Raw genomic sequence first — 24,681 nt, forward strand, 5'->3', positions numbered from 1 at the left:
AGGGGCGAGAGTCCCGGCTGCCTATACCGCACCGGCCCCGCCATGTTCCAGCTCCTGCGAGGCCTCGCCTTGCCGGCGGCCGCCTGCGAAGGGAACAGGGATGGCGACTCCCGCTACGCTAACCTCTTCAGGAAGCTGGACCTCAACGAAGATGGGAGGGTGGATATCGCCGAGCTACAGACGGGTCTCCGAGCCATGGGCATCCCCCTGGGAAAAGAGGCGGAGGAGGTAAGAGCGGGTTTGGGGTGCGGAGGCGGCCTTTCTCCCGTCTTCAACCGCTTCACCCCGGCGCAGCCTCCCGGAGGAGCAGCTGCCGGCGAGCGGTCTCCCTCTGGCACCCCGCGGTCCTGGGGAGGGCGAGGCTCGGCCTGGCCGTTTCATCCCGCTTCCCAGCCCGTGAGGGATGGGGCGCTGCCCGGCCGGGGCCTCGCCGTGATGGCCCCGCAGCCGAGGAGGCGCCTCGGGGGTTGCCCCCCACACCCAGCAGCCGCATCCCAGGTTTTGGGCCGCTGCTGGATTAAGTCGGTCTCGGGCCTGCCTTTTTCGTTCCCGGATACGCCGTGCCTGCTCCGGGGGCTGTGTTGTACAGGCAGGCCCCGGGGTTGTAATTGAAGGATCCCCCGTACGAACGCTGTTAACAAGTACGGCTGTTGGCGGTTTTGCTGCCGAGTGGGCACGGCCGGGTTTATTCATCGTGTGTCGACTTTTGGCTTCCTTTGACGCTTTGTTGCGTGACATTTTATAGCGTGTTCCTCCTCCAGCATGATAAAGGATGGTCGTTTTACAGCTTTTGTTCGTCACTCCACCTTTGCATAATCTAGATCAGAATAAATTACGGTTTGCTTTGGGCAGCAGGTAAGTAAGTCTGTATAACAGTATGTTGTATTATCAGAACTGGTTATTGAAGCTAGGTCTCCATGAACACATGGACGTGGAAATTATTCATCTTGGCATGGGCTGTGTCTGATGCCAAGGCCCTTCTATTTAAAAATGCACACCTGTAACAGTGGCCACCAAACCATGAAACAGACAGCACTCTCTTTGTGCTGTGGATTCTGCAGCGATCGGGTTGGGCTATTACATTTCTTTGTCCCCTGTTATCAGTGTTGTGACCTCACAAGTCAGTAAAACTTGAGTCATCAAGCATTCCAGTGTGATGCTGAGTTACACTAGTAAATCTGACCTGTATGAGAAACATCTCTTTCCTGGTTGTTTTTAGTAACCCCCAGGGATCAGAATATAAAATCACTTATGCACAATTCTGTAGGCATAAGTATTTGTGTGGTAAGGCAAATCTGCACTGAAAAGGCACGCATAGGTTCAGTTGGGCTGAACAGGTACAGCTGAGATCTGTGCTGGAGCTATTACCGTAACAGTCCTGTTCTTTATTTCAGCATAAAGAATGGTTAGATGGCATTCCACTGCCGTGTCTGTACTAGCCCTTGCGTACTTTCTGAAAGAGATTCAGGAAAGTGAACTTAAATTTTGACTGCAGTGTTAAGTTGGATCAATAATTCAGTTTCAGTGACCTTATCCTAATTGTGGGACACTGCCAGTTCTTTCCTGTGGTCTTGTTACTTGGTCTCTGTTTTAGCTCTTTTTGGTATATTTAATTCTCTGTCTCATATACTTAAGGGAAAAGTATCCAGCAGGCCTCTTGAGTTGAATGATGCTTATGTGAGAGTATAAATGAAAGCATGCTTTCACTTCAATATTGCTTCAGGTCAAAATCATCTTTACAATAAGTATGTTTTGTGTTCTCATTTTTTTTGGTATATAAAGGCGGGCCAGTTTGGCCCGTTCACTTATCCACGAGAGTTGTCAGTATTGAGAGCATCCTAGTTGTGAATTTCAGTCACACATTATATACACATTGTTGAGAACCTGTTGTACCAGTTTGACTGTAACAATTTGGGTTTTTTACGTACAGTGCACAACAGGGGAACAGGTGACCAGCTAATTTTCTGACGTTTAACAAGGGTGGTCTTCCCATATAACTCACTGAAAACCCTGAGGCACAAGTGGTGTGTTTCTTAAGTTTTGAGCAACTTAGAATTCAAGTTCCAAGTTCTTTCTTAAGATCGGTGTGATGTCTTTCATTAATAGTGCACATCTGAGTATCTGTCAAATTATTCTCAGTTGCTACAGGATAAACTGGAAGTGAAACCCATTAAATGAGTAGAGATAAGCTAGGCTTACCTGGATGTAATGGAGAGCAGGAACTGTCTGCCTTAGTTGCTTAAGAAACACAGAGTAAACAAAATAAGCCATGAGTCATGTTGCACGTTTGAGAGGGGTAGAAGAATTGTTGGAGTGCACTGAAACTTCTATATACTCACTATTTTAAACTTAATGGTGGGCATGGTTTGAGCTAGAAGCTAGCCTGGTTATATATAACTGTTAATAACTAGACTTGTTTTAATAAGAGAGCCTCAGTAAGACTTTCCTCCAGCTTCTTTCCTGTCTTTATGTAGCTAACCTGCTTCTTGTACTTTCTTGCAGCTCGAAGCTGCCTTCTCCCACTTACTTCAAGCTCTAAAGAGATGTTGAGTTCAGCAAAATGCCTTTTCACTACTTGGTAATGAAGTTAGATATTGAACCATCGTGTTTATGTTTGGAGAGGCAGAAGTAGTCTTATAATTAATAATTAGTAAGGAAATGAGATGTGGAAATATTACACAATGTGACAAAGTGTTAGCTACTGAACTGCTCAGCCCTGCCGACATAGTGGCATTATGGGGTGGGCAGACCTGGGGATATCCTAAAGCAGAGTAGGCTTTGGTGCCCCGTGGCTGGGCTGGGTCTCAGGCCTTGCACTATTGTTATGTTCTAGCTGCAGGTTTGGGTTAGGTTTCCAAAAATACTCTTGCAGGGCTGGCTTCTGTTGCATGGGATGAAATCCATGTACATGGGAGCATTGGTCACGGTACTTCTGGGGGGCACAGCTGCTTCCTGGGTAGCTCCTGGTAAGGACCATGTGAGTGTTGCTGTGTTTCACTGCAAAGTCAGTTGGTTCATCCTAAGTTGTCATCTTTACGGTATAAATTAGTGTTTGTGCTATTAGCATTACTTTCCTCTTTTCTCTTGAAATGTAATTCCTCTCTAGAAGGAATAAGCATGTCTTTAAAAGATATAAAGCTGCTATTTGAATAATAGACTACTGGTGTGCTCTTTTTATTTCACCTTTCATCAGTTGTCTTGGAAGTTTATTAATGTTTAATGTATGATGAGACACTCTTTTAGGTGAAGTAACATTGTAGATACGAGAATTGATGTATTGAAACCGTGTGGTAAGCTTTGGAGGTAGGCTGCATGTCCCTCTAAGGGAGAATCATTTTTTCCCCATAGCAGGACATCATAGCACAACATGACAAAAGCTCCTGACTTGGTGTTCTACTGGACCTGCCTCCTGTCAGTATCTGACAGACAAAAGTAAACCAGTGGAAAATCCAAAATATGTGCTGCTTAGAGGCTGCCAGGATGACTTCTGTTTTATATTGTAGTATATTACCCGCCAGGAATGGGTAACTTTGCAAAGCTTTACACAAGATTCCCGACATAATACGTCAACACCTACGAAGCAGGAATTCAGTGTGGTGACAGTATCAAATGGCACTCTACAAGCACCATCAATAGCTATTGTACAGTCACTTTGATTAGTGGAGTTGTCCAGTAGAGACAAAATAGATGCTGGGATCAGATCTCAAATGATCTCATCCTGTGTCTTCAGAATGCCGTGAGTCTCTTAGGCAGGAGTACCATAAATGGTACGAGTGGTTATATGAAGTACTATTTTTGTTCACCCTTTCCTTCTGTTGCAATCAATCGTTACAGTGAACCTGTAGGAGGCGAACCCCATATTTCAAGCTTCAGTTTGGGGTTGGAACAGCCAAGCATTCATATTCAGATACTATTTATACATCGAGTCCTGGAGCTAGCAGTAGAAATACGTTATTGAAATGAATAACTACATTCTGTACGGTATAATGATCTTATTTGGAGTGACTCTCTGTCAGGTTTTGACATAAATCTTCAGCTACGTTAAGTCTCTTTTAGATGAAGAAACAGTGAGATGAGACTCCTGTGTGGTGGAAACAGGGCCCAACGAGACTAAATTCTCAGGAATCAGAATATGGTCTGTTTAGAGCAATTAACTGTGTTTATGAAAATTTTAGTCCAACAAAGTCTAAAAATACTCAGAAGACTTGAAGTGTGTTGCTGCATTTAAACCAAAAAAAAAATCAGAATTCCATCAAGCAAGAGGAGAGGTGAGAACAGGGCCAGGTGTGTATTGTTTCCTTCTGTGCTTTTCTCTGGCCTCTTAAAAACTACAGCTAGATAGTGCTTCAGAGTTTGAACTTATCATAGCTCTTCTTAGCCCAGAAGGCACATACTTGTTTAGTGACTGAGCTAAATATGTTCATGAATATTTCTCCACTGTTTTATTAAGATTTTTATGCTTTTCTTAATTTTGGTAACTTACTTTACATGACAGAATTAGAAGGCTAGTAGACCAAGTTAACTGAAGCCTCTTCATTATGTTTGTAGCTTGGCTAGAAACATACAAAAAGCACTAGTTACTTTGGCACCTTCCTAGAAGAAACACATGCATTTTCAATTGCATGATATCTGCTCTTAGAAATTATTATCATACGTGATATGCAGATTCACAGTCTTATAAAGCACTTTCATAGCTGTGTGTCATTCTTCATGTGAAATGAAGTTTTCCCTCACCTTAATAGTATGCCAAAACTTGGTATTATAGATTTAGAGTCAATAGGCATCTTCCACTTTTTACCAAAACAGATGTCACATCACGTGATTGTAGAACTGGAACCACTTAGTTCCTTTAAACTTTGCTTTTCAGGTCATAGTAGGTGTTACGATTACGAATGATTATGGGGGCTTAATTGTGAGATACCACAAACACCTTCAGCAGTATATCTGACTTCAGTTGTAAGCAAACATGTAAGTCATTATTTTATTTCAATGTGTGCAACTTCAGAAGCTTTTAACTGATATGTGCTGGAGTCTCCAAGTCACCATATGAAAGAGCAGGATGAATATAAGGGTTTTTTCATAACACTTTTAACATCCAAGGAGATAAAATGATTTTTTTTAATACTAACTTGATAGTAGTAGATAGTATATTTCCTGAACAGTGACAGGGTACAGTGAATGTTTAATTCTTCCACTTGTTGCTGCGAAGTGCAAGAATATCAGGCACCAAATATGGGAACCCTCACCTCTGGAAGATCTCTTAACCGCATGTTGAAATGCTTTGCTAAATCCCTGTCTTGAGGCAGCAGCATGTCCCAGGTAAACAAACAAGGTAAACTGGTAAATCTTTCCAGATGACTGTAAGATGGGGACGCCTCTGTAGCAGAGGAGTCTTATTTAATGGAAAAAGGCAGTCTACCAAGTATGTTCAAAGTAAAAAATGCCAGTGTAACTTGCAAGGAATGATGAATGAAGGTACAAGGGATAGTTTGCATCTCCCATTTATGCTGTTTCAGATTCTTGGAATCTAATTCATAGCTATGAGTTGAGAGAGTTTATCCAGGTCTGAGGGAGCAGCTTTTGCAAGGCATATTGGAGAGCATACTCACGACTTGCATTTCTTCCTTTTTAGGCTCATTTTATAGAGATTCTGTTACCCGAAATGGACCAGTGAGGAGACCACTGCTAGTGCTTTCGTGTTGCAGGGAGAGCGGTGCTCAGAACAAAGAACAGGAAGGGGAAGCTCGACAGCAGCATCTCTGCTGCTGCCAAGGGTGCAAGTCTGTAGTACTGGAGTGGGGGACTCCGTTAACGTTAATGTCTGTCTGTGGCAGGTTTAAAGGGCCTGCTTGGGTACTGTTTACATGTTGGTAATATCCTTTGGGAGGGAAGCGAATAAATATGAACACAGCATTTGAACAAGTTGGGAGGTCTTTGGAGGCAGTGCAAACCACTGTTTTGCTCAAAATGCAATGTTTTGTAGGATTTCTGGAGGTTAAGCGTCAGTCTAGTTTGTTAGTGTATTATATGGACTCACTGGTTAGGGTATAATGCTGTGTGGACACATCCTCAGTCCCTTTCCCTTTATGTTGCATTTATCTCCCAACTGATGCAGTATGACAAGACTGACTTTAATAATATTTGCTACTGATTTTTGGGCTACCATTGTGTGCCATAAATTTGTGTAGTCTTGGCAGATATAGATAGGAAAATGACAACATTAGTTTTCAGTATTGTAGGGTACTTATCCAGTAAAGAGAGGAGAGTTGCGTATGCTTGACCTGTGACTGAATTTGGCTTCCAATAAGATTACAATCTAATGACTTAAAATTGTGGAATGCAGAGCTATGGGAATGACTATCACTAATTATTTTGGAGGTGAAGGGGGAAAGAACAGAAAAAGGGGAGAAGAGGAGAAGGGAATATCATGACTGGTTTTTGTACAGTACCTCTGCTTTTAAAAGAAAATGTGAAATTTGTGAATGTCCAAAGACACAATGCTATTCTTACTGCATAGAAAAACCACCAGCACCACAGTATTTGTAACTGTGCCCTTTGGAACTGTAGTCATAGATTGCAGAACAATGAATTGCTAATTGCACCAATTATGTATCTTTAAGTGTTGTTTTTTGACTTGTGTGTTGTAGATAGCATGATAGGAAGCCAGAAACACCCAGTAACTTCTTGATGGATCACTTCCTTTTAAAGATTCTTTACATTACATTAATTAGCTGAAACAACAAGCTAATGAATAGATGATTGGTAATCATTTGTACTGTGCAGCCTCACATTTCACACACAATTCAGCTTTGTAAGCAGAATGTCATGTCTTACAATACACAAATAACGATGCTAGAGTAATATAAAAATTAAACTGTGAATTTCAAAGAAAAGTCTACATAAAAGTGTTGAGATTTCTAGTGTCTTGCATTCTCTGCCTTTACATTGTAGCTATGAATGTGTTAAAGTTCATAACTTTGGCACAGAGTAATCTAATAATTCATCGGGCCTCTTAAAGGGTGTCAGGATTTTTAGGTGTATATAAAGCCTTGTCTGTAACTTTTCTGATTTTAATTTTTTTTTTCAACAGACCTGCTGGCTTACATTTCCACACCAAATACAGAGGTCTTCTGGAGGAGTAGGAATTCAACACTGCAACATATTTTATATAATTCAGAAATTTAAAAATAAAATTCTTCAGTGTTTCAGTCTACTTGTGGCCTTTGACTTTGGTGTTGCCTCACTGTGCAGGACTCTGAAAGCAGCTGTATTAACAAAATATACATCAGAAAAAAGAAAAAAAGTAGCAGAATTAAAAAAAAAAAAAAGAAAAAGGCAGCAGTGTCATGACCAAATAGGTCAGCACAGGAGCATTTTAGTCAGTATGTATGAAGGCTTGTAGCATTAAAACGAAAGATCATCTAAACCGTCTTCCTAATATCTGTCAATAATTAGCAATTCTTTACGCGATCACCATTTCATTTTACCTAGTGAATTATTTTCATTGCTTGGGGTTAATGTTTTTAGACAGTGAGAAAATAAATGGCACACCTTGAAAAATAAACATTTTCCTCTTGGGGCTGGGCCTACATAAAGGTGAGTTGATCCCACAGTAAGTCTCTAACAAGAAATGGCAGGTTTTACGTGGCAGGCACGGTGAACATTGTTTCCCAGGACTAGACTGGCATCTAGTTTGGTTCCTGCTCTATTGTTGTAAACATGCCTATTTTAAAATGCATCCAGTTCTCCATCAGAGAAGTTGGTGAACCAGGAAGTGGTACAGTGACAAGTGGTTATAACTATGCAAAATCTGGTAGTATATTAAATGCAGAACAGCAGAGTTGTGTTCCTTGTTGAACTGAAGCAAGGATGATTGAATGTTGAAACAGTTTGCCTGGGGAGGCTGTGGCATCTCCATCCTAGGAGATGTCCAAGACTCAGTTGGATGTGGTCCTGCTCAACCCGATCTAATTAGATCTAGTTAGATATGCTTTGAGCCAGGGTTGTGCTCAATGGCCTCTGGAGGTTCCTTCCAACCTGAGCTATTATTTGATGCTGTGAATAGGCAGTTTGTACCTGGGAGTTAGTCTGCCACAGAATCAAGTGTCTTCCTGCTGTCTATGCCCCTGGAGTATATAACCCCCCCACGAGGGAGTTTTGACCTCCAGGTGGAAGGCAAGCTCCTTTCAGCGTTCCTGTTTGTTCCACAAACTTGCAAATTACTGTTTTTAATCTGAAACTTTAACACCCACATAATTTGTACGTTTCATAGACAGCAAGAGGCTTTTGTTTGTATGAACTTTTAGATTTGTAATGTGAGAAAGATGTGTGTGCCTGCTGAGGAAAAGCATAAGTTTTTATTCCCTGTCACTTCTGTTCTGCTGCACTGAGAGTGGCTGAGACTGTCTTGAAGTCTGGAAAATAACGGTAAAAACAAAAGCAGGGAATGGAGAATGTGTTTGTGCTTATCCTTTTCTAGTTGTTGCAATATAAAATCCCCTCATTTGGCAGGTTAAATGAAAGGTGCCCCCCTTCACACACGCTCATTGCCAGCTCTCTAAACCTCCCAGGAATTTCCGTTTTCTTTGGCTCACGTCATCCTCAGCAGTGGAGGTTTTGTAATTGGAATTTAGTTGAAGTTTTGTCATGTCTGTGAGCCAAAACAACACTTCCCTTGTTCTATGTTTTTGTTTGTGTAGTTCAGATAGCAGTAGGGAATAGTAACAGTTTGCGTTGATTAGAATTCACTCAAAGTGTGTGTATGACTGCCCTGTAAATTACCTCTTCTCAGTAGCTTGTGGGAGTGTAGCAGGACACTTGGGTCCTGCGGTATGAGGTGCTGTGCATGGAGTACAAGATGGGTTGAGATTGCAGTGTCTTTGAGGGGGGGACGACTCATTTCTGGCTAGAGTAATTTTTAAGGTGGGTCTTTTTTATATGTTTGGGTTTTTTTGAATAGTTAATCTATTAGCCTTTCTTAATTGCTTGTTAGAAGGTTATGCTCAGGAATGCATCCATAAACTTCAATAAATGTAAACTATTTTTTTTTTTGTAATGGGAAATTCTGAACAGCCCTAACCATATTGGCAAAGGCATGAAACTGAATCGATAAGTATATTTTTGTTGAGGGGCTATTTATAGGAATTACAATCAAGCTGGACTTATGAGTGTACTAAGAACACTTTTTCTAAGCTGATACTAAACACCTTTATCTGAATATGCGGTAACTTGAGTTTATTTTATTGTGCATAACTTGCTGTATTATGAGAGGTAAATAATTTGCTTCTTATTTCACTGTGGAATACCACATTGTCTTCCTCCATTCCATTGAGAAATCTATGACAATCTTAAAAATTTTGTTTTTTTTTAGATTAAACACTAAATTATGTTTCTTTTAGTAGAGACATAGGAAAGATAAAGGAGGCAACATAAATGTATTCAGATGTCTTCAATTTTTTTTTTTTTCAGACACCTGCAACAAACACACCAGAGTTTCCAGCTTCCTTTATGTTTAGTTTCTGTAGGCTAGAACTTGTTGGACTTTGGTCTTTTGAGGACTTGTACTAATTATAGTGGAATAAACAAAATGATTAAACCCAAATTTTGCAGATTAGAACAGCCATGCAAATCTTGTTGAGTTACTTTATTCAGAAACTACAGTCGCGCAAGGCAGTCTGCTGAAAAAAGAAGGTATTTGGCAGAATTTTTGGCATATGTTTTATGTGTACCCTGAAGTGCTCTGAAACTTGCTGCAAATTAATGAAGGGGTTGTGCTGTCAGGTTGGTCTCCTGTTCGCCTTCTATAAAGTGCTGCCCCAGTGGGATTGAGGGAAACCACAGGGACTGATGCCCAAACTAAGAGATGAGGCATAATTTCCCCATAATTCATGTTCTAGAGCAGGGTTTTAGGGTTGATTTCCCTGCCTGCTTCCTGTGCATCCTGCCAGAGGAGATGGTAGTGCTGTGGAAGCGTGAGAGCAGATGGAAAGCGGTGGTGTTGGTGTCCTGTGTGCCTTGCCTCTCCTTGGCCCCGCTTCTCTCTCTGCAGCCCTTTATGTGTGGAGCAGCCCTTGCTGTGGCATAAAGCCCAACCTAATAAATCCTGCAGAGCTTGTTAGCCTGGGCTTCGCTCTTCTCAAGGCTTTCTTTGCCTTTGAAGACAAGCCACACCAGTTACAGGTTGATGCCGTGGGGGGGCTGTTGTAATTTCCCTTTTTTAAAAAGTATGTTTTTTCACACATAAAGATAGCAAAGTAGTCCAGCCCTTTGTTGATGGAGAAGTGCCTCGGCTGTATTTCAGACTTGTTTCCTGCAGTGCTGGCAATTGTATACCACACATTCAATTTGTGCTTAATTTTACATGTAGATCTTTCTTATCTGCAGGACAGTTATTAGGAAACACATGCAAAAATGGAAGATAACTGTGCTTCTATTTGTTATAAGTCTGTTGTTTGTTTGTTTTTAATTTTTGCCAGGGCTTCAGTTAGAAGCAACCCTGCCTTCTCAAACCCTCAGGGATGGAAATGCTAGCTGGGGAGACCTTTGTATTTCTTTTGGTCAGCAGTTAGAGTTAATTGCTGTTTGTATTTTTATCTTTATAATTAATTAATAGAACACTGGATTAAAGAGGATAGTTAAGACTCTATTTGCTTAATTTTAATGACATTGACAAATTTCATGTATAACCAGGAAAGTCACAGACTTGAAGTTGTTCTCTTTCATGATCTTGTCCTGTCCCTCACCTCCTCCTCCACAAATTACTTGATATCTGTAGGTGTAAATTGCCAGTGCTTCTAAGAAACCTTAAAGTCTTTGAATGGGAAAGTTATGTAAGTAATGTTTTCTTATGTCTATATTTGCTATTGAGTGTTTTCCCTCTTTATCAAAAATACTGCAAGTGTGTTAAACTGTGAAAACAAAATAAAGCTCTGAAACGTATGCTTACGTGTTTTCCTGATTTGACTCCCAAAGTGATGAATATGATGCTTTTTCTTTAAAGCCAGGGCTGCGCTATGCTGCTGTTGCTTTGTGACCTTCTGTAATTTGGAGAAGTCAAATATTGAATTTTCTCTCAACAGAAAATTTTTAAAGCTGGAGATACTAACCAGGATGGACAGCTAGATTTTGAAGAATTTATGCAGTATCTTAAAGACCATGAGAAGAAGATGAAATTGGCATTTAAGAGCCTGGACAAAAACAATGATGGTATGCCTTGATTTATTTTATTTGTTCGTCGTTTGAAGAAACTGTGCATTAAAAGTTATCTTCATTTATATTCTTTGTCTAAACTTGAGACAGAAAGTTGTAAATATGGAACCCCTACTTCTTTTCCTTAATAGGATCATAATTATCATTTACTATAGATTGAAATAATAAATTATTATAGTCTTTTTTTTTTTCTTTTTATTATCTTCCAGGTCCATTGATCTGGGGCTTTTTGTTCCCCAGATAGAGAAACTATAAGGAAGTTTCTAAGTATCTATTAAGATAAAATAGTTTTTAACTCACTGAATGTTTGCATTTCATCTGGTTGCACAATTTTAATGTACTTGCCTTCACTCAGTCCTTGTAGTAGACAACCAAAGTACATAATCTGTGTTTAAATTGGTTTTACATTATCTTCGCTATTATGTTGGTGTTGCAGTGGAACTTTGTGAGTTCCAAGGTGCTAAGGTTATTAAGGTCCATGTTTTAAATATGTGTTATCTTTCTTTTAATGTTTCAAGGAAAAATTGAAGCATCAGAAGTTGTTCAGTCCCTCCAGATATTGGGTATAAGCATTTCAGAAAAACAGGCGGAAAAGATCCTGCAAAGGTCAGGAATTATTATTTCTTAAAGTTTTGTTTTAAGCTTCTTTGTATTGTTAATTATTATATTTTTATAATCCAGAGAACAAGATAAATGGGATAGTAACTTCGAAAGGTGTTGCCACCTTCAGCGGTGCCTTTATAGCATTCTCACATATTCCATCTGTTCCTGGGTGATAGTAAATCTAGTCACTATTTGAGCATCTGGTTCGGGGAGGAGAATGTTATCTTGTTTCCCTGTAAACATTGTTGATAGAATTAAGTTTTATGTTATGTTTTTAAATGGAATATGTTAGATGCACTTGGGTGAGAAAAGCATAGTATTAAAAGGCCACAGCAGATTCAGCCTTGAAGTCTTTATATGGAATTTGCAGTCAGTTGTCACTGATGTGATGGCCAATATTTAAAATAAAATTAAAAAAAGGCAATAGAACCAAACCCCATCCCTGCTACTATTTCCTTATATAGTTCAATTTCTTTTCAGTATTGATGCTGATGGGACAATGACAGTAGACTGGAATGAGTGGAGAGATCATTTTATGTTTAACCCGGCTACAGACATTGAGGAAATAATTCGGTATTGGAAACATTCCACTGTAAGTTCAACCTTTCTTTTAACTTAGTGCAGCTCTTAAGTTCATCTCTGCTGGCTTAATTGGCAATATTGAGTATAACAGCTTTGCAGTTGTTATGTTTCAAGCATACCTGTAAGATCATTTGGTTTTTCTTTTTACTTCGTGCTCTTCCATTTACAAGCAGGACAGTGTGATGTGAGTTTCTTCTGAACAAAGAACTTCATTTAAGCTTTGCCAATAAGTATCAGTAATTCTTAGGAAGGAATCCTTTTCTTCATTTGGAGATATTCCACAGAAAGATAACCACCACAATGTTAAGTCTTTTTCTTTTCATATTCCAGTATGTTCTTATGTTCAGTGCTTTTTACGTGTTGAAACAAATTATAGAAACATTTTAACTGTTTCTTATGTTGAAATTAGTTCAGTATTTGCACTTATATAGTAATATTATCATTATCATAAAATCACCAGTGTCATTAGTGATTGTCATGGTTTAGGCTGAATTGGCTACTGGGCATGTGGGGCACCCCCAGATGAGACCGACAGATGCCCCCCCCCTCTGTCTTCTAAGAGAGAGGCAGATGACTTTCTGTGCACGTGCTCTCACATTCTCTTGGGCTATAGAATTTCATTTAAGAATGACAGAATATACAGCAATAGGCTATCCACATTGCCGATAGATTTTTATTTTTTTTAAGTTACTATTGAATGGAGCTCTTGCCACCTCAGTGACTAACTCTTAAGAACAAATAATAAGGTGAGTAAACCAACAGTAATCCTGTTTGCTAAATATCCTTCCTATAGATTACTGGAGTGATCCATAGAGTTAGGTAAAGGCAGATTTCTTTGAATATAGTGAGACCATTCATATCTTCAGGGATTAGTCAGCATTTCCATAATAAAAAACAGTTTATGAGATCTGAAAGCTTTGAGTGTTTCCCACTGTACAGCCTCAATTCAGAAATGCTTGCCAAAAAGCTCCCTGTTTGCTGAAGATGACACTTAAAGCACTGCTATGAGATCAGATAGTCCTGGTCCCAGCTTACTTATTGGGAAAAAAAAACCCTTTGCTTTAATAAAATGCTTCATATTACTATTATTAAACATAAGTTCTATATTTTTTTTATTATGGAATGTCATTAGTTACCCCCAAGAAACAATTTTAGAATTCTCTTGTGATCTTCCAGTGTAGCAGTCAGCTGATGACCCAGTTATCACAGCAAGCAAAATCCAGCTATACGGCAACACAGCTGGTGTTTCAGATAAGAGCAGATGTGAGACTTCACACGCCTGGCTGGCGTCGACAGCTCTTCCACTTCTGTTTTTATTGTAAGATTTTAATTGCTGTCAGACTCTTCCAAGTGATAGCTGCATTGGCATAGAATTATTATGAGTTGGTAGCTGTGGCCTTTCTGTTATAAACGCCCTCAAATTTAGCTTTTTTTCTTAGTTGTCTTTAGGGCTTGGTAGACATAAGGTTTAAACCCTGATAGAGATGCATAATATCTCTAAGAACATTGCATTTATATTTTGAGAGTTCTGATTGATCTTTTGATGATTCCATGTAGTCAAGCAACTGATGACACCTGACTTGGAAACCACAAATGTCAGAAAGATGAGAAGTTTTTTCAATTAATCTGTTCAATATCCAGAATAGTTGGTGCTTATCCTGTTTGTCCAGTGGGTATATCTATAATCTGCATCCTGCAATTCTTGTGTTCCAAATGACCAAGACAGTATTCAGTCTACTTAGCCAATAGGGAATGCAGCATAAATTAGGGATGTAGTGTCTACAATTAAAATCAACAGTAGCTTAAAAAAAAAAGTTTATCAGTTAACATGCTTTCACTACTTACCAGTTATTAAAACATTCTTGCTTCTTTATAGGTTGAGTTTATGCATAATATTGGCTCTGCATTATTTACAGTGTTTTTTTTCTCATATATCATGTTTTTAAATTACATATAGAGCAGAGACTAGTTTAAGTGCTATGTGAGATTCCATAGTCTTATGTCTTGGACAGCTTTATTGCTAAAGCCTATAGTAATGTTCTTTGATCAAATTGAATGGTATTACAAACATGCATCTCTTAATGACATTTCAAATTTTTCAAACTTCAAATTTCAAACAGAGCTGAAAAAAGTCATTAATGTGTCTTTCAGTGTAACTGATGATAAGAAAATTCATAAAGTATTAGTCAAACTTGTTATTTGGTAAGATAATACACAGCAGTGTAATAGACTGGAAATAGACTATTCCAATATATCAGCTATAAAAATTCTACTTTAAAAAGTTGGGGGGGGGGTAGGAGAAATGGGAAATCCCGTATATGTGTGAATAAATTACCAGGAGAGAGAAATCTCTTGTTAGCATCGTTAGGAGATTACCAGACTAATCCCAGAAGGCTGTCTGGTGAAAGGTTAGCTGCAACATATAAGCATTTGAGCTTTAGTGCTGACTGTAAAGGTCTGCTGATCATGACAGAATGTCTTTGTTTGGGCCATGCTCAAGGCAGAAATTTATCATAATTTTTAATGATGATGGTGCAGTTTTTGAAATGGTGGGTCTGTGGTGTGATTACTCAGTCTCTATGTAGGTCATTAAAAGTTGCTATTCATTGAATAGCAATAGCAATCCATAGCAAGTTAATTATAGAATGGAAACTAGAGATTTTTTTTTTTATTTTTTAACTAGTGTTTTATTTACATATTCTCAGGTGGTAGGTTAATTTGGTTTTAGAACTGTTGATAAAATTGAGATTATGGAATGAGAGAGTTATTTGCACATCTTTGCTTTGGATTCTAATAGGTGTTGGATATAGGAGATAGCTTGACTGTTCCAGATGAGTTTACGGAGGAAGAGAAAAAGACGGGACAGTGGTGGAAACAGCTGTTGGCAGGAGGAGTGGCTGGTGCTGTCTCTCGAACAGGTACAGCACCGTTAGATCGCCTTAAAGTGATGATGCAGGTAGGTGCAATGTTCAAGAACTTTTTAGTTTCCAGTGTATCATTTCAGTTTTTAGAGAATGGTTATGGAAAACTGATGGCCAATTACAATATTTAAGTTCTTTTGACAATTCTTTTGACAAATCTTTTGACAATTTCCATATTTTGTGTTCGTAAAAGTTGTCTTTTCCATAGCCGTATTGGCAAAAATGTAAACAAGATACTATTTTTCAATAATGGACATGGTTTTGCTAGTTGATATATTATATTTAAACAATTTAATACTTAGCTGATGAGTTTTATGACCTAATCAGAGTAGTGTTCTTTACTGTGACTCTGGTTTATTTTAGGTTCATGGTTCAAAATCAAACAAAATGAATATAGCCAGTGGTTTTAAACAAATGTTGAAAGAAGGTGGTGTCCGATCCCTGTGGAGAGGAAATGGTGTCAATGTCGTGAAAATAGCTCCTGAAACAGCTATTAAGTTCTGGGCCTATGAACAGGTAGGATGATAAATCAGGAAGAAAAATAATGGTAAATAAAATACTCTACAACTCTCACTGGTCATTATTTGCCCTGTTGTATTACATAGGAGTTCTTATCGTGATTGGAGGTTTTGTTGCAGTAATTTAGAGTGACTTTCAGATTTAAAATAGTCTATTTATTCTGTTAAAAGAACACTTGGTATTAGGCAGATTTTGCTATCGTATTATAAGCAGTGTAAATAAACTAAATCTGTCATAGATTTTAACCCGTCTTCCAGTCTGCATAGCTTTATATGGAGTACTGTGTTAATACCTACTTTGTTGCTTTGAAGCGACAACAACCAAAAACTTAGCACATTATGCTAGTTGAACTTATACAGGATTCTTTTTAAGTCAAATATCATGGTGCCATGTAAGATGCCCTCATCCTGGATTTCAGAGTTATATTTACCTCTGAATCAGCTTTAAGCATCATGTTAAGGCCTAATCCTCCTTTGGAAAATGAACTCCAGTTCTGGTGTAGTGAAATGATCTTTCTTTTTCCTCTGTGGGGCTTGCTAGTGCCTCAGGTAAGACTAAATGAACATATTGCACATCTGTGTACAACTACAAAATAAAAGCAACAGAAAGTGAAGTAAACTTCGGGATATTTTAAGACTGAACAGCAGATTTTGATGCCATAGAGTAACTTTGAGCATCTTATTCCTTACTCTTGCTCTGCCTTTTGGGAGCTGATGGTGCATTCTTGCATGGTGGTGTCTCTGTCTTGAATGACACAGTATGTACAGCTCTCTAAGCGTTTCTGTTAACGTCCTAGTTGATCTTTCATTATTTGTTTGGAGAACTGGATCTGGAAAGGAGTCAGGTTCCTCTGTTATCTGGGGGCCATAGTGTGGGTACCCTTCTGTTGGCTGTTTGTAGAATATCTGACAGTACTGAGGTGGCTGAGGTGTTTAATGCAAAGGATTCTTGCAGGCTGGAATACTTACTGTATTCTTGAGAATCTTTATCCACAGGGTTGCAGAGAGTATAGTGCTAAATTTGTTAGGTTAGTAAATGTAACTGTAAATACATGAAAAAGTACAGCTTAAAAAGACACTTTGTACTGTGCTCCTGCTTCTCATAGTAACTCTTGCCTCTCCTAAAAAGCATGTGATGTTTATTTTATGCGTTTTAACTATACAGTATAAGAAGATACTCACTAAGGATGATGGAAAGTTAGGCACCGTTGAAAGATTTGTATCTGGTTCTTTGGCTGGTGCAACAGCACAAACTTCCATTTATCCCATGGAGGTAAGTAACAGAGAATCTGCTTCCATTGGAGACTCTGCCAAATGTCTGCTTCGTTTCCAAAGTAAAACTAATTTTGCTCTTCAAAGTATTGTAGGAATTCCTCTGTGTTCCTATACCCTAATTTATTTTTACTTTAGACGTCCATTCAGAACTTCAGTACTAGGCATTTTAGAATATACTATGTTCTAATTGATACTTGTCATTTTTCTATATATTTGGCTGTATCATATTGGCTGAAGCAATGTTTAAGTAAAACCTAGTTCAGGGAAAAAAATAATCCAAGAACACGTTTAAAATTAAGTACATATTCAAACTACTTTCTAAATTGGGCATAAATCTTTTTTCAGCTATGTATGTTAGCGAGGAACGTTCTTGTCTGTAGCAGAACTGATGAAGTTCTGTTGCATTGTGATTGGGGGCTGGGTCTGATTAGGAGATCAATGTGGAGGGACAATATAACAGCTACAGTTGAGGCTGGGTGGATTTGCTGCTCTTTCCTCTGTAGGACATATTTGTATGTGGTACTACATATGCTGCAATTTAACTAGTATTCATATATTAACTGCTCTAGGGTAGCTATTTCACATCCTGCTTTTTTTTAAATAGAAGTAGGATGTACTTCCTTTACTGCTGGTTCCCCAGAAAGTTTATCTAGTTGTGCAAATACCTTGGATATATGTTGGTTCTGGGATTAAACCAATGCCAACATCAAGATTTGGAAGTAATGGAAAATGTAACCTAAATACCTTTTTTTCATAGGGAAGGGTGTCAGTAGGAATAGAATTCAGCTGTTTTCATTGCTGACAGTGATAATGATCTCTTTTTAAGTAGCATCCTTGCTGTTAGAGCCGCTGAATCACAGCTAGCCTGAGTACAGAGTTGGGTTAAGTTATAGAATAACTGAAATGTTATGTAAGTCATCTGGATTACACTGATCAATGGAGACAGACGAACTGTTCGACAATAAGATGCTCTGATCTTCCTAACAAAGACATAATACTGTCCTCAAAGTGTTTTTTAGGGTGTTTCTAAGTAAAAGAGAAAAGCAAAGTGCCAGGAAACTCCTGAGGAAGCTGCAGTTTTATGAGGCTTTAAAGTAGGCCAAATTCTTGCTCAGGAAATTCCCTCTGGTTTCTTTTGGATACTGTTATTAATTTCTTTGTCGTAAGATGCTGTATAGACTTTGCATTAGTAATCAGATGCTGGTGTTCAGTAGTGAGACGCAATCTTTGTATCCCTTAACTACCTTTCAAAGGGTTGTGCTTTTTGAAAGATTATTTTCTTAATATGCTTTGCTGTTCCCAGATCAGAAGTGTGATCTGCTAGTATGTTAATGCTTTCACTTGTTCTTTAGTTAATGCTTCTAATAAATATTGCCCACACTTGCCTTCAAGTTGAACAAAAAATCTGCCTGTTTTAATCAAGAAAAGAAAGGGAAAATGCAATTTAAAAAGGCTAATAATTTGCAAGCCAGTGTCTGTTAGTATGTATGCTACTCTGCAGTAATGATAAAACCTGAAGCCTACTGCTAACAAAGCCTTGACAGTAGTAATCACAAAGGAGCTTTGAAGTACCAAAACGCAAAGCAGTTCCAGACAATTGAATAAGCAGAGAGATACAGTGTTTTCCTCTGTTTATAAAATACGTCAAGAAATAGGTATGCAATTAAGGCTACTATTTTTCCCCCCTTTAGGTTTTAAAGACCAGATTGGCTGTGGGTAAAACCGGACAATATTCTGGGATGTTTGACTGTGCTAAGAAGATCTTAAAAAGAGAAGGTGTAAAGGCCTTCTACAAAGGCTATGTTCCCAATATTCTGGGTATAATTCCTTATGCTGGCATTGACCTTGCTGTTTATGAGGTGAGTTTAGATCACTGAATGCATGTAGCTTTCATTAATTTACAAGAAGGATAAATATTCTTTAGAATGCCTGTATCGTTAGTTAGATTTGTAATATGCTTGTAGTATTACAGTAAAATAGATAAATGAGAATTTCCGCTAATCTTGCTAGATTTTAGTGTTTTTCTTTGTTTGCCCCTCCTGGAGGAGTGCCTGTGCTAGTGTGCCCTTACAAGCAACAGTACCAAACAAGAAATCTACTCGTAAGGCAGGATTATATAGACTTTGGCAATACAACATGCTTGCATAGTTAACTACGCTGTTGGACTGGAACATACCCATTCTATAGTAAATATGGGCGTATTTGCTATAGATATTCGTATTATGTTTCCTATCCTGCATTTATGATACTTGATACATTTTTTTTGCCATTTTCTCTGATTTATAATTTGATTATAGTAACCTGATTATAGTGTCTGTGCCTGTCGCCAGAATTCTTTGTGGCTGATGTACAGTTGTTCTGAGGTGTTTAAAATACTGCTCCATTTCCTTTCAAGAGGAGCCAGCATCTCTTACACCTATCAGCAACAATTAAAATGTTTTATCTACCTTAGATACTAGGTGCTGCTTCAAAGTGTGTTAAGTAACTCAGATGCACAGGCTAATTTTTTTTCTAGTCTAGACAAATCTTTTTGTGACACTGAAGTAGTAAACAGCAAAATTGCTTGAGCAAATGTTTTCAAAGCAGTATGGAAGTTCTTTTCTACAGTTTGCATCCTTGCTTCTGCATGGGGTGACATGTATAGCTGTGTGAGCTTCTATCGCACCCTGTGCTGGGTTGTGTTCCCTTCCTCCTCCCCCCAAAGTATTAACAGGTTTAGAACATGGGCACTGTTCCTGCTGCTGGATCTTTTAAGGATTTCTCTTCTAGGCATTAACTACTGCAACCTAGTTAAATTCCTTACCCGTGTGCTAAAGTGACCTGTGCACTTGAAAAGTAAGCGTGTAGGACTGGCATAGTGAGATTGGTGCTTTTCAGGACTGAGCCCATAAGATTTCTTATGAATAAAGATGTATTTGTTTACTTTCTTGAATGCAGATCTCTCGTCTTATTATTCAATTTTATATCTTGGCAGCTCTTAAAGAGTACATGGCTAGAACACTATGCATCGAGCTCTGCTAACCCAGGTGTTTTTGTATTGTTGGGATGCGGTACTGTTTCCAGCACATGCGGGCAGTTAGCCAGTTACCCTCTTGCTCTTATCAGAACACGCATGCAAGCTCAAGGTGAGTCCTGGTGTACTGACAGTGTTTCTGTGTGGTCACATCAAAACTGTGTCATTTGGGATAGTTGTAGCAGAGACATAGGAATAAAACCCCCAACTTGTAAAACCAAGGACTTATCTTGAAAATTCTTCTTAACATTGGTCCCTTCTCCTTATTACCCCCAACATTGTTCTTCATCATACTTAATTGAAATGTAACATTTCAAACACTAGCGCTTTGTGTTCTCCGAGAACCACGTTCCATACAAGTCTACTAGACATAGAGCTCCTGTCATACTCTGGGAGCACTTTTCTAAAAGTTAGAATGTTTCCTAAATTTTAGAGGTAAAATGAAAAGGACTTGCATCATCCTGTGAAGGCAGACAGCAATGTTTGCTCTGGAGGACGTTTCATAAAGAGAGTTTCATAGCTGAGATTTTTGCTTGATAGGTTTGTGCACAGACTTAAAGATGGGAGCATAGATTTCCGAAGGAATGTAGGTGGATAATGCTTTTCAGTGGGATTTAGACACATGGATACCTCTCAAATGTCTGGGATTAAAGAGATCTCTCTGTGAGGAGTCAAAGTTTTTAATCAATGGCCCTAGGGGTGCTAGTGGGCTCATCACACAGGTGTTTAATACTTGCTTAAGAATTTTAATATTACTAGAGCTGTTGTATAACAGATTATCTTTTTGTTCTAGCCTCAGTGGAAGGAGCTCAACAGCTAAACATGGTCGGTCTTTTTCAAAGAATTATTGCTACAGAGGGAATCCGAGGACTTTATAGGGGCATAGCCCCTAATTTTATGAAAGTGCTTCCAGCTGTCAGCATCAGCTATGTCGTATATGAAAAAATGAAGCAGAATTTGGGAATAGCGTGAAATGAAGGAAAAAGGCGAGATGCTTCTAATGTTGTTGGAAGCACCACAACAAAAATGATTTCTCAAGTAATCTGCTCTCACAATTAGAGACAGATCTTTGTGGAGAGATGCTGCGACTTCTGAAGTGGGAAGAAACTTTCTTAAATTCTAATTCACCATTTCTAAACAGATACCTATATTGCACTTTAAAATGTCACTGAGTTTAAAAAAAAATCAAGAAACTCTTTAAATCAAGAATATGTTTATATTTCAGGAAATCATGCATATTTTACTCATTGGCTTTTTTTTGTATTTGTCTTCTCTAAATGTGCATTTGGCTTGGATCAAGCCAAAGGTAGGAGAAATTTGTACTGCCTTGATACTGAATATATGAAAGTGACTTTTTGTTTTGTCACGCTGCCTATACTCAAGCAATTCACAGGCAATGTTTTGCACGCCTAGAAGTAAGCACTTACTATTGTTATTTTTGGAGACTTAACGTTAAGTTTTTAAAAAATAGGTTCATAGATACAGACAAGGATGGAGTAACACATTAAAACGTAGCCCATCACCTTTATCTTCAGGCTAACCTTTTTTTGTGTGTGTAAAGAATGAGAGCCTGAGAAACTTCTGTTCCATGGTATCAGAATACCTCAAATGGATTTACACGGTATTTTTGTAATACAATCAGTGATTTTCATAACTTGCTTCACTGGACCTGCTTTTTATTGCACTTGTAAATGTTAGCACTATTAACCATGACGAGCTTTGGGTTACAGCTGCATGTTTTATAGGATCATAATATACAGGAAGAGAAGAAGCTTAGTTACTTAGATCCATTCCATACAAGTGCAAGTTACTGTTTAAAAACAGGGTGGGGGAACCAGTATTAAGCTGAGGGTGATTGTAATACAGCCAACAGCGGAGCTCGTCATAGCTGCCTTGGGGAGAGAAATGCTTCTCATTTTGGACTCCCTGTTCTTTCCCATACTCAGAGGGCTACAGTCCACTGTGTGCTTTTAGCCAACAGAGGATTGCATTATTATGTAAAGGTTTTACGAGTTTGTCATGCAAGATAAATCCTGCTTCCCCCAATGTCTTCTGTGTGTGCTGTGTGTGTGAAATTCAGATAGCAACATGCTGAAGCACTTTGCCCAAGTGACCAAATGGGACTGCTGATCTGAGGTGGCCATCAGGTCCATGTTAAAGAAGTGAGCAAAGTGCACACACAGAGAACTTGCTAGTGCTTGAGAAACAGCTCCTCCTCAAAAAATTAAGCAGCACTTCCTCAATGTAGAAAGTAGGTATTTCCGTGTACAAGTACTTCCAAAGTGACTTCCTTTTTTGTGGAGTGGGGTGGTGGTGGTGCTGCATTTCAGTTGCCTTCAGGCCTGAACACTGAAATTGGGTAACAATTATTGCCGAACTCATTTGTTACTCTCTCTCTGCTTTCTGCAGTGTGTGGTGTCTTAATCTTTTTAAATTCAGGATTGTACTTATACTTATCTTGACCTTCTAAAAGCAACTGCTCTTAGACCACTTCCTGAAATGGGATTACCGATGGAAGAACTTTGTTCCAGTAAGGTCATTAAGGGTCTCTTTTTCTAATGATTTTTATTTTTTTTAACAAACAAATAAGCAAGCAAGCATCAATAACTGCCTGAGCCTCCCTTGTTCCACATACAGAAGACTATTTGGGCCATATTTTTAAAACGGCAATCAGATGTAAATCTGTGTTCAGTGCTTCCATGGCTGGTGTTTATTCTCCATAAACTGATATATAACAACTCCATAAAATCTGTATTATAAAATATTGTTCTATCAGATTTCAGAAAATGGCAGCTTTAGCCGTGTCTTTTGGCCTTCCCTTTAGGGAAACCTTGGACTTTGCACTTTTTTTAAAAAACAAAAAGTCATTCTATCCAAATCATCCATATGTACAATGCCTTTTTGATCTGAATGTTTCTTGGTTTTGCCAACATTTTTTATCTTCGTGGGATGTGTGAGATCAGTTCCCAATCGTTTTGTTTGACTGTGACCAATGAGCAAACATGTTGTGTGTGTGTGATGCGGAGATGACTTCAGCAGTGTCTATTTTCTAGACTTGCTCTATTTTGTTTATAGCGTGCAAGTGCCATTATGAGTATTGAAAATTATGGTAATGATGTTTTCAAATGTTGAAAAGATGGGTCTTTCAAATTTAATTTTTCGTTATGTGCCTTTGTGATAACTGTGTTCAATTGTGCATTCTTTGTCTCTTAAACATACGTTTACCTTTTTAGCTCTGTAAAACTACCAGTTTCTAATAAATGTGTGTTTCCTTACCTGATGGTTTTTTTTTTCCATGGCCTCATAGACAGATAATGCGTCTTCATTGCACTATATGCATAATACTCAAAATAAAAAGTGAAGGTAATTTATCTAAAAATAAGTTTGAGACTCACCTACGCTTTGCTGTTACATCAATATTTGAAAACCTAGTTTAACATTAGTCAATTGTCATCCTGTTTAAAAGTCTAACTGTTTCATCGCTTAATGGAAGATCACCTAACGTTTAATATTTTTGCTTGTTGATTGTACGGTAGTACACCATGATTTGCTTCTGTGTACGCTGCGAGACAGAACTCAAATAATGGCAAACATATTTGCTTGTGTTCTTAATGTTTATCTGGCTTTGGTGTTAATCTTACTTGTTACTCAAAGGATCGATATAACATCTTTTCAAGGTAATTGACTTAATTTACTCTGCACATGTAGTATTGCTATCCTACTAAAAGCATGCTCAGTAGCCAGCTTTGACAACTCCTTATGAGTTTTTCACACCAATCCTTCAAATGTGAAACATAATTGTAAACAAATTAGGCTATCCTTGTCTCTGATTTCCTGCAAGTACAGTTCTTGTAAGATTTAGAAGTTTCCTTTTAAATAGCAGAAGAGGTAGATGCTCAGTGTGTGATTCCTGTCTAAATGAACAATCTGACATTCAATTCTACTTGAGGCAAGGGTGCTTTTAACTGGAAATTCTCTGCAATTGGAAAGGCTGGGCTGTAAATGATCTCTCTCATGGTGATCAAGTGGTAAGGTGTGCTGTCGAAAATGTCTGAGTTAGACGGTCCTCCCATCCCCTCAAAAAGAGAATCTCAACTGTTACAAAATGTAGCACAGGTATTTAAAATACTGGTTTCAAATTAGTCTGTTGGGAAGCTGAATTCTGCTTTCTTTTAATCAAAGACGGGTTCTGATAAGATGCTTTTTTGATGTACAGGAGTTATTACACAGGCAGCATGTATGATGTTTGGCTTTTGAAACAGCTCAGATCTGCAATACATACAGTACCATTATTTCTAGGTGCTTGCAGCTGTGCGCAGCGTAAATTTAAATTACACTGAGGCAGCAAGAAAACATGGACAGGCACCCTGTTTTGAACAGCATACTTCTCTCCCCTGTAAAAATATTTTTACTATAATTTATAATTTTCCTCCCAGTTTTGTGTCATCAGCAAACCTGCTGAGGGTACGCTCTGTCCCCTCGCCCAGGTGGTTGATGAATATGTTGAATGAGTCTGGACCCAGAACTGACCCTTGGGGAGCACCCTAGCTACAAGCCTCCA

At 38.6% G+C, this 24,681-nt stretch overlaps 1 protein-coding gene across 1 annotated transcript; it reads left to right on the plus strand.

The window, feature by feature from the left end:
* SLC25A24 (solute carrier family 25 member 24) lies at positions 1 to 23,395 on the plus strand. The gene is made up of 10 exons (XM_082483684.1): positions 1 to 228; positions 11,079 to 11,205; positions 11,727 to 11,814; positions 12,292 to 12,403; positions 15,191 to 15,349; positions 15,678 to 15,830; positions 16,998 to 17,105; positions 18,799 to 18,966; positions 20,082 to 20,232; positions 20,914 to 23,395. Exons 1-10 carry the CDS (start codon positions 43 to 45, stop codon positions 21,090 to 21,092), a joined length of 1,431 nt encoding a protein of 476 aa, XP_082339810.1. The 5' UTR covers positions 1 to 42; the 3' UTR covers positions 21,093 to 23,395.
* Positions 23,396 to 24,681: the final 1,286 nt, after the last annotated feature.

Source organism: Vanellus vanellus, assembly GCF_965231255.1.
Source record: "Vanellus vanellus genome assembly, chromosome: 5".
In the NCBI taxonomy this organism is placed as follows: Eukaryota; Metazoa; Chordata; class Aves; order Charadriiformes; family Charadriidae; genus Vanellus; species Vanellus vanellus.